This window comes from Mus caroli, chromosome 7, assembly GCF_900094665.2.
Source record: "Mus caroli chromosome 7, CAROLI_EIJ_v1.1, whole genome shotgun sequence".
In the NCBI taxonomy this organism is placed as follows: domain Eukaryota; kingdom Metazoa; phylum Chordata; class Mammalia; order Rodentia; family Muridae; genus Mus; species Mus caroli.
The window spans coordinates 130227388-130237204 of record NC_034576.1 but is presented as its reverse complement, the minus strand read 5'-3'; the positions used below and the strand labels follow the sequence as shown (position 1 = coordinate 130237204).

At 46.4% G+C, this 9817-nt stretch overlaps 2 protein-coding genes across 2 annotated transcripts in view; one reads left to right on the top strand and one right to left on the bottom strand.

Annotated features, from left to right (window-relative positions):
* The first annotated feature begins 4350 nt into the window (after positions 1-4350).
* Positions 4351-5290, top strand: LOC110297918 (cytochrome c oxidase subunit 6A2, mitochondrial). The gene is made up of 3 exons (XM_021167021.2): positions 4351-4489; positions 4687-4823; positions 4914-5290. The coding sequence occupies exons 1-3, from the start codon at positions 4417-4419 to the stop codon at positions 4995-4997; spliced, it is 294 nt and encodes a 97-aa protein (XP_021022680.1). The 5' UTR covers positions 4351-4416; the 3' UTR covers positions 4998-5290.
* A 265-nt stretch (positions 5291-5555) lies between these two features.
* The window catches only part of LOC110297916 (integrin alpha-D), a 29624-nt gene continuing 25362 nt past the window's right edge, over positions 5556-9817 (bottom strand). Inside the window, exons 25-31 of the mRNA XM_021167020.2 lie at positions 7553-7631; positions 7321-7428; positions 7162-7239; positions 6876-6989; positions 6659-6760; positions 6087-6197; positions 5556-5669 (exon numbers count right to left, since the gene is read on the bottom strand). Coding sequence (XP_021022679.1) covers positions 5556-5669; positions 6087-6197; positions 6659-6760; positions 6876-6989; positions 7162-7239; positions 7321-7428; positions 7553-7631 — 706 coding nt within the window. The remainder of the gene's footprint in view (positions 5670-6086; positions 6198-6658; positions 6761-6875; positions 6990-7161; positions 7240-7320; positions 7429-7552; positions 7632-9817) is intronic.

The window sequence follows — 9817 nt, the reverse complement described above, 5'->3', positions numbered from 1 at the left end:
AGGAGCTGGTTCTTTGAGAAAATCAACAGGATAGATAAACCCTTAGCCAGACTAACCGGAGGGCATAGAGACAGTATCCAAATTAACAAAATCAGAAATGAAAAGGGAGACATAACAACAGAAACGGAGGAAATAAAAAAAAATCAGATAAGAAAGAAAGAAAGAAAGAAAGAAAGAAAGAAAGAAAGAAAGAAAAAATGCAAACAAGAATGTCTTATGCAACTCAAAATTTATATTACTGGAAATCTCTAACAGTATGGAAGGCATCATAAACATCAAAAGTCCTACCTCAGAAAGTAGCCAGTGTGATGTTGCATAGTTACTACCAGCCAGAAATAATGCAGACAAAAGTTATTTAGAAAAACATTTACCCTAAAGATCAATTATGTTACTGAAACTGAGAGGATAAGAGAGTTACTAACCATAAGGATGAATAATGATCAAAGCAGGTCCATCTTTCACTGTGGTGTTTGCTCTTCTCAAAGCTATTTCTACATTAATGGTGTTTTGTAATGGATTCCCATAGACTCTGGGAATTTGCAGCTGTAGTTCAGTGCAAGACTTCTTGTCAATAGCCAGTCTAGAGCCTGGGGGGTTTGTTTGTCCTACACAAGTGTCTGTTGGACTCTGGAGAGGTGACAAGGTCAAGCAAAGTCCAAGGAAGAAGGACAGGCCTGGCTGCTTGGACTGAACAGGTAGAAAAATGGAGCAACAGCCAGGGTGGCTCTGAGGCTGTCTGTAAGTTACAGACAGATTGTTCCTATGCACCCTAACTTGGTCATTGCAATTGTCTCCAGGGTAAAAAAGGAACTGGGAGGAAGATTCACGTTAGGAAATCCCAGTGCATGCAATGCCTGGGTGTCGGTGACCTGTTCAGCAGCTAAAAGACTGCCCAGGAGACTCTATCTGGGATACTCTTTTTAAAATTGCTTTAATCACGAGCTGTTATAATGCCCCTAATACTCACTGGCTATCCCTGACTGGATAAAACTGGTTGCTGCTAAAGATGTAAGGACAAAGAAAAAGAAACCTTTTCTCTTTTGATTTGTGCGTCTTGGGTTGCTCAAATACTTTTCTTCAGAGATCATTTTTCCCATTTTACACCTTTCACTTTATTTTCTGATAACGGCTTAGAAATAACCTTCTCCTTTTGGTACTTAGTTATATCACATAAATCCTTTTCGCTTTTTAGAAGAAATAAGAGAACTCTGACATCCTTCCTGGAGACCCTATGACTTACCCAGATAGCTCACACACTGCCACCCAGACAGGCTTAGTGTGTGATGATAACAACAACAACAACAATAATAAACAACAATGAGCTTTCTCCTGTGGAGGAGTCAGATGGAATTTATAAAACTAGATTTAATTGGGGCTAAATAAACTCCATTTTAAAATTTAAAAATATTCTGGAATTTTGATATCTTTTTTAAAACACAGAAAAATTACATGAATGTGATTTGTTTTAATCCCAGGCGTAGGGGTGTGAGGCTGCTTCCGACAGTCCGCAGCAGCTGGCTATGATTTGCCTCATGCTCTGGCAGTGGCATGGTTTTGCCAGCTGGCTATGATTTGCCTCATGCTCTGGCAGTGGCATGGTTTTGCCAGCTGCAGATAGTTTCTGCCATTGTGACCTTTTGTAATCCTGGGAACTTTTCAGAGGCTACATAAATGTGAGGGCCCCAGAAGCAGGCTGGGTGGTTGTTGGTCATTTAGAGGGGGTTGGTGGCGGTTTGTTAGTAGTCGTGGTCAAAGAAGAAACAAAAAGAAAGACATTAGATTCAGAGATTTCCCTAATTCCTCTCTCCCCTCTAACCTTGTTTCTCTTTTATCCAGTGTTGGGGGTAAAACCAGGGGACAAAAGGGGGGAGGAGAGAAGAACCCACAAAGTAGCAAAGACCAGCTACAGGCGAGTCTGTTTTTTCTCTGCCTGAAGCAAAAAAAAACAAACTTCCAGTAAATGGAATCTAACTAATGCATGGTGCAAGGGTGCTACAGTTGCTACAGATGTTACAGGTGCAGATGCTACCGTTCTTGCAGGGAAACAGTTATGACAAAACCCAGCTAAATGTGGTGGCATGCACCTGGAAAAACAGCACCAAGGAGGACTTATGATCCAAGCTGGCAGGAGTACTCAGTGAAAACCAAAGAAAAGAAAAATAAAGAAAACAGCGGCTGGGAGTGCGAGTTTGCCTTCTGTATCTAGCCTCTGGGTTCCGTCCCCAGCAGCACAAAAATCAACAACATAACAACACAGAAACCTGTAGAAAATTGGTTAAGTAAAAACCTCCAGGTAGGTGTGCAAGTGTACCACACGATGGCGGTAGAGGACAGTAGTGACCTTTGCAGCATTCACCGGGAGTGGCTGCAAAGAGCAGAGAAGGCAAGGATGGGAATTCTCAGCAAACCTCTGAGAGGCTACTTAGGAGGAAAGGGAGACCTAGAGTCTCTGTAAGTACAAATGTCCCTTTCTCTGTTTTCTTCAGTAGCCATATGGAACTAAATAGGGAGGAGATTAGAGGGAACTGTGTATGGAGGTGGGGTGACAGGAAATTTTAAAGTTCCATTTCCACAGCAGTCCCAAAATCCAATAGGACAAAAGTGACTATGGGAAGAATTCATTACGGAAAGAGGAACCTGGGTAGGTGGAACTATTCCATTTCTATGACATTTATTTACTTGTGGGGGCTGGGAGCATGAACATCTTTTACCTTGTGGGTCTTAGGGATCAAACACAGTTTGTCAGGCTTACCAGCAAGCACCCTTACCTACTGAGCCATCTTACTAGCCCAAGTTTAAAGTAAATAAGAGGTAGAGGTGTAGAGGCCTTACTTAGTTTCCTTTTATAAATGGATTAGATACATCAAACTTTGCTCAGAGCTAGAGGCATCCTGTTAGACTGTAAACCTGAGTACAGTACAATCCACACCTAGACCACAGCACTTATGGAACAAATGCAGAAGGGTCATGAGTTCGATTCCAGCCTAGCCTACATCGTGAGAGCCTATCACAGAGAGAAAGAACAGAAAGTCCTGTGGCTGCGGAGAATATAGCTTGGGCTACAGAGGTCCGGCTCTTACAATCTTCTCTTCCCCTTTGCCTTTAAGCTTCTTGGGTTGGCTAGATGTATCAGTGGGCAAAGGTGCTCACTATACAAGCCTGGTGGCCTGCTCTCGGCTCCCAGAAGGAGAGTATGCATCATAAAGTTGTCCTCTGAGCGCCACATCCATGTCACATATGAGCACACACCAATACAAAGCGAAACACAGCAACAACTGAGCCTGAGCTCAGTGGGAGAACATTTAATTAGCATGCACACAGCCCTGGGATTCAACTCCCAGATAATTTTTAAAATGGGCACCTAACTAGTTTAAAGCATATTACTTGTCTACTCTGTGCTAACTACTGAGAACAGAATATTAAATGAAGTCATTCCGTGCCACTATGAAAAATGGTGCATATTTATTTAGATAGACAGTCCAGAGTTGCCCAGGATAGCTTTAGTACATATTTATTTAGATAGATAGTTCAGGGCTAGCGAGATGGCTCAGTGGTTAAGAGCACTGACTGCTCTTCCAAAGGTCCTGAGTTCAAATCCCAGCAACCACATGGTGGCTCACAACCACCCGTAATGAGATCTGGCGCCCTCTTCTGGTGCGTCTGAAGTCAGCTACAGTGTACTTATGTATAATAGTAAATGAAGCTTTGGGCTGGAGCAAGCAGGGACTGAGTGATCGGAGTTGACCAGAGCGAGCAAAGGTCCTAAAACTTCAATCCACAACAACCACATGAAGGCTCACAACCATCTGTAGAGCTACAGTATACTCACATATATAAAATAAATAAATCTTTAGATAGACAGTCCAGTGTAGCCCAGGATAGCTTTGACCTTGGTATGTAGTCCAAGATGGCCTTGAACTCCTGATCCTTCTGCCTCCATGTCCCAAGTGCTGGCTGGCCTTATAGATCAGTGTTGTGTAGCAGTAGGGAAAGAACTCAGGTCATTATGGGTACTTGGTAGGCAGACACTCCAGGCGGTCTACCAACTGAGCTACACTCTCACCCCCACCCTACCCCACTGTAAAATTCTGTTTTAAAGACAAGGTCTTATGTAGTTCAAGCTGTGATCAAACTCATTAAGTTGATAACAGTGGCCTTGAACTCTGATCCTCCAGCTTACTCATTTCAAGTTTGTATCACTTTAAATCTTCTCTTGCCAAAATAAAAGGCACATTACATCAGCTGCCTGAAGAGGATCTCCTGCCAATCAAGACCCACTTTAGATAGAGAAAGCCCCTAAAAATAGCCATCCATGTGCTGGCTCAACAGGTGATTGGCTCTGAGAGGGGAGGAGATCCTCTCGACTGGGTGAAGGAGACAGAGAAGGACAGTGCCATTCCTAGCCTCCCTTTGACAATGGCTCTGCCTCTAAAGGTCCTGAGCCGGAGCATGGCCAGCGCAGCCAAAGGAGACCATGGAGGGGCAGGAGGTAAGTGGGGCCAGGCCTGACTCTGATTTAGTAGCCTAGCCGATCTGTTCTCTTGGCCCGGCTTTCCCCTCCTGTCTCCTGGCTCCTGTCTCCTGTCTCCTCTCTCCTGATCTGCCAGGCACTGATCTTCCAGACCTCTCTGCCCAGGGATAGTTTTTGCCTATGAATCGACTCACACCCCACCTTTGCTCCCACAGCCAACACCTGGCGCCTCCTGACCTTTGTGCTGGCTCTCCCCGGCGTAGCCCTCTGCTCCCTTAACTGCTGGATGCATGCTGGCCACCACGAGCGCCCAGAGTTCATCCCTTATCACCACCTCCGCATCCGAACCAAGGTACACCAGAGGATGAGCGCGAGTGAGAGCATTCAGGGGGATTGCGGGGGCGGGACTGTGGTGGGTGACCTGTCTGCCTTCTCTCTGCAGCCCTTCGCCTGGGGGGACGGCAACCACACGCTTTTCCACAATCCCCACGTCAATCCTTTGCCCACCGGCTATGAGCACCCTTGATGTCTCAGCAGACATGCTCTGCCAGCAATCTTCAAATTGACCTTCTGTTCACCGGCTCTGAGAGCCCCTGAGGTTCCAGTGGATGGTTCCAAGCTCAATAAAGGTGTGGAAGTTTTGTGTCCTCTGGCTCTTTGGGAACAGCATGGTGGAAGGGGCTGGGCAGGCTCTTGGGCAGTTGGTATCTGGGTTCCAGTTATTTTTTTTTATATAAGGAAAATGTGATGTTTCCACCTGCATTTTCATTTTATTTTTAAAAAATTTATACAAGCAATACATTGAATATTGAGCATATTCCTCAGTCTGTATTGTGTGTTAGTTCTTATCCATATGTAAATTTATGCTGACCCCATTCCTGCTCTTGCAAAAAAAGTGGATCAGCACTGAAATCTGACACATGGGCAAACCATAAAAATCTCCCAGCTCAGGAGGTAGGGCATCATGTCCGGGAAGTTTCCCAGGCTAGCCCAGAACTGAAGAGAACTTGTTCCCATGCCAGTAGATTCATAGGCAAAGCAAAACCAATCTCATAATTGTGGAGATATGCAGGAAAGTAGATTCCTAGGACGGGAGATGTGGAGGAGTCTCATGGTTGGAATCTGCCTGGCTGGCTGGGTCAGGATCTGCAGATGGTAGATCCAGCATCTCTTTGTACTGACGTTTGAAGAAGCCAAGCTATAAAATGTAGTAAAGTCAGAAAAACTGGGTAAGAGGGAAGTTGAAGATGAGAGAACTAAAATAACTTCCAGCTGTGTGTCAGGGCAGCCATGTGAATGGCTGTCACGTACTGAGAAAGACCATGTGCCAAGCAGTCGCTACACTCTTAACTGTGGGAGGAAGCCACAGGCTCATTGTCGGGCAGATTTGTACATATGGCATGTCTGCTTCAGTTTAGCCATTCTGTGATATAACTTTTATTGTTATTTCAAAAAGGAGAGATGGAAAAAGACCAAGCAAATGTGATAGGAACAGAACATGCAGCCAAGCCTGCCCTACAACCTCAATCTGTGTTCTTACTGTCCTATGGTGTGCACGACAGAACTAGTAGTGAACACTAGTAGTGTTAGGGAAAATGATGTGAAAACAATTTACCTTGTACAGTGCCACAGTGATGAGAGCCAGTAACAGCAGACCTCCCACTGAGCTGAACACCATGAGGAAGACGGGCTCATAGACCACATATTCTTCTAGCATCGTTGACACCTGATTTGAAAATCAGTGAATGCTCATTCTTCTCACACATGCACACAAACACTCATACACACAGGCACACAATAAACACAAACACACACATGTGCATGTGTGTGCGCACGCATGCACACACACAGTCATATGCACATGCACATATGCGCACTCATATACACACACAGGCACACACACACTCATATGTCCACACACACACACTCATATACATCCACACACATGCACACATTCGGTCACACACACACACACACACACACACACACACACACACACACCTTTACTATTCCCTCTCCCTTGCCAATGCCAATGTCCAAGCATTGAGCCACAGAAGCATTCATGCATTCTGAGGGTCTAGGAACCTTCACCCTCCGTCCAGGCTGGCAGATCCCCAGCCAGCACTACAGATTGAAGAACATTCAGAGCCCTCCACCAGCCTGGCTGCTGCTTGACACAATCATTACCTGGGCTCTCAGAAATGCCTCCTGTCCCGGCATCTGAGAATACACAGATGTGTTGAATGTGATTTCAGCCTCACTCAGGAGCAACACCTTTTTCTGCAATGTCTGCAAAAGATGGGGTGGGTCAGAGCTGGGAATTAGATCTGGGGAAGCTCAGGGTTCGAGGACTGCCCTGACCCAAGGATGCCCGGGACCCATCGGGCACACATGGTCCACGCACCTGACTGATCCAGCCGAAGCTGAGGTTACCCTTCAGAATGAAGTCAAGCTCATCCAGGATGCCCAAGGAGGGGATGTCACAGCGGAGGTGCAGGCAGTCGGCGATGGCGCAGTCCTGGGGACAGGAGGGGGATAAAGCTGAGGAGGAGGAGGGCCTTTACTTAGAAAGAGACAAAAAGGTGAAACAAAGGCTGACACTGAGTAGAGAATATACAATCGCAGGCCGACTACACAGACAGATTCATCAGTGCATTCCTCTGTGTCCCCAGCCCACGGGCTTTTCTCACCAGCACAGAACGTCTTTGGATCTGGGTCAGAAAGTCGGAATGTTGAGGAGGTTCCCTCTGTGACACACAGGAGACACCCTAGGAGTGGGGGGAGGTGATAAGAGCATGGCGTCCTTATAGGAAGGGATTCTGGAGAGGGAACTGCTACAGGCTGTGTACCTGTGCTGGGCTCCTCAGAGTCACATCCCACACGGCCACACCATTCAGAAGGATGGGGACCCAGAAGTTAACACTGATGGCCAGCTTCAATGGACTCAGGTTGTTCACCTGCAGGAATGGAGACCAGGTGTTGGTATGATCCCTAGAACACCCCCATTTATTTCTTACCCATAGTTCTCCAGTCTTCTCCATCTTGAGCTGAGACCAACACACGTATTCTCTAGCTTCTCACACGATATCGATGTTCGGCCTCTTTCCGTCTCTCCCCGTGGGAAGATGAGAAGTTGAAATGCTTGGTAGAATCTTCCTGCCTGGAGAGAATGGCATGTTAGTGAAAAACCGCTCTGACGCCATCTCTGTTTGAATCCCAGCTCGATGTACAGTACTGGGTCCAGCAGCTGATGCAGGAAAACAACGATGGTCTTCAAATGCATCTGCAGCCTCGGTGCCAGGTTCCACTCCTCTCCCCACAGAGCCTTGCCAGGCACCGGAGTTACCAGCTCTTCCCTTGATGCATTGACTTCTTTATGCCGCCAAAGATCTGTTCCAGCTCTTTCTTTGGCAGGAAATGTTCTTAACCAAGTTCCAGGGATTTTCACTCAGAGACCCAGCAGCTGCACATTCCTTGTACTGATTGATCACCATTTCCTGGTGGTGAGAAAGCACTTGTATCCCCCCTTTAGCTGGTAGTCCAGCAGATGGGAGGTGGCCTCAGGAACGCCTACAAAGTCTTCTGCCAGAATAAATAAGCCTATGGGACTCTACAAAGGGAAGGCTAGATTACTTGGAACAAATAGAGTGACCTTGTCTCTGGTGGCAGGCATGAAAGCAGATATAGTCGTGTTGGGGCAGGCAAAAACATATAGAAGGAGTTGGCCCAGGAACTCAAGCCAAGAGGGTCCCTAAATGCCGACAGGTTCCTATCTACTGGTTCCTCCTTTTCTTTCTTTTTGTATTTGTGAGATAGGCTCAAGTCATAGCCTAGACCCGCCTTAAACCCACAGTGATCTTCCTACACCTGCCTTCCAGATGCAAAGATTATGACACATCTGGCTTACCCATGGCTTTCAGTAGACATTTGCTATGTTACAAAAGATGGTAGGGAGGGGCACAGGAGGAATAGGAGGGGAGAGAGAGTGAGGGAGTAGGTTGTGTAAATATATTACTCATGTATAAAATTATCAAGAATAAAAATGCAAATTAAATAGCAAAGAACATATTTACCTTTGAAAATGTATTATCTAGTACCACTGCTCATATGAGGAAAATGTTGTCTTTTTGCAGGGCATTTGGACAGCCCTGGGGATTTCAGAAGTTAAGCCATGGTCCCTGCTTTCCCAATGCTTGATGGTGTCTCTGATCTCAGCAGAATTAAGAAGGAAGGCACAGTGGTTCCAGCACTTGGGAGGCAGAGGCAGGCAGATCCCTGTGAGTTCGAGGCCAGCCTGGTCTACACAGTGAGTTCCAGGACAGCCAGGGCCACATAGCAAGACCTTGCTTTTTGTTTTTGTTTTTTAAAAAAAGAATTGAGTTCTAAGAAGGGCCAACATGCTTCATCGGCACCCAAAACCTCTGCAGAGCCCCATCGTTTCACGCTATCAACTGGACATTTAAGAACACAGAGGAGACTGGGGGTGTGGCTGTGCCGAGCACTTGCTTAGCAAGCTCTAGACCCCAGATTCAGTCCCCAGACCCGAGGCACTGCTGAAGAATCGCCCAAGTTCGCACCTCAGACCCACCACTTCCTACTCAACAAAGTAACTTGGAGCATAAGTCATTTAACCTCATGAGAGTCCCGCAGGAGGGCTGTCTCGGCACCCACACACATTAGAGTCCCGCAGGAGGCTGTTGCGGTACCCCCCACATGAGCGCTCTATAGCCGTTGGGAGTTTTCTCTTAGCTGGGATTCCTCTGTGCCTTCCAAACCTCTTCTGTCTCTGCTTCCCTTGTCTTACTTTAACATCTCCAGCTCTAAGCCTCTAAGCCTTTTAAAAACAATTATTTTACATGTATTTGTTTATCTGAGGGAGGGCATGTGCCACTGTGCGCATTTAATGTTCCCTGCCTCTACCATGTGGGCCCCAGGCATCAGGCTTGCCAGTGGCTTCACCCTCTGAGCCATCTCCTCAGGCTTAAACTTCTTTTCAAAGCTGAGTAGAGCTCTCAGCCTTCCTCCATCATGAGAGGTATGTAACACATGTTCCCGGGCACAAACCCTCTCTGGAAGAAGCCCCTGAGCCCTCCTGCTTGCTTTGGACCACATAAGCAGCCCTGTCACACAGGGTGGCCTTGTACGAGACATTCAGTGTGGCTTACCTGGTGAATACAGGGGCAGGTTATTAAACCGCTTGAATTTTTTTATTGGTAAAAATAGAGATAACAATATGGTTATCCAGAGGATTAAGGGATTAAGTGAAATGAAGAAGAAGAAGAAGAAGAAGAAGAAGAAGAAGAAGAAGAAGAAGAAGGAGGAGGAGGAGGAGGAGGAGGAGGAGGA

Excerpts from the sequence above, each read along its gene's own strand:
- LOC110297918 (XM_021167021.2), top strand. The coding sequence starts at position 4,417 with ATGGCTCTGCCTCTAAAGGTCCTGAGCCGGAGCATGGCCAGCGCAGCC. Across the intron at positions 4,490-4,686 it reads AGACCATGGAGGGGCAGGAG|CCAACACCTGGCGCCTCCTG; the intron begins GTAAGTGGGGCC and ends TTGCTCCCACAG. Across the intron at positions 4,824-4,913 it reads ACCTCCGCATCCGAACCAAG|CCCTTCGCCTGGGGGGACGG; the intron begins GTACACCAGAGG and ends TTCTCTCTGCAG.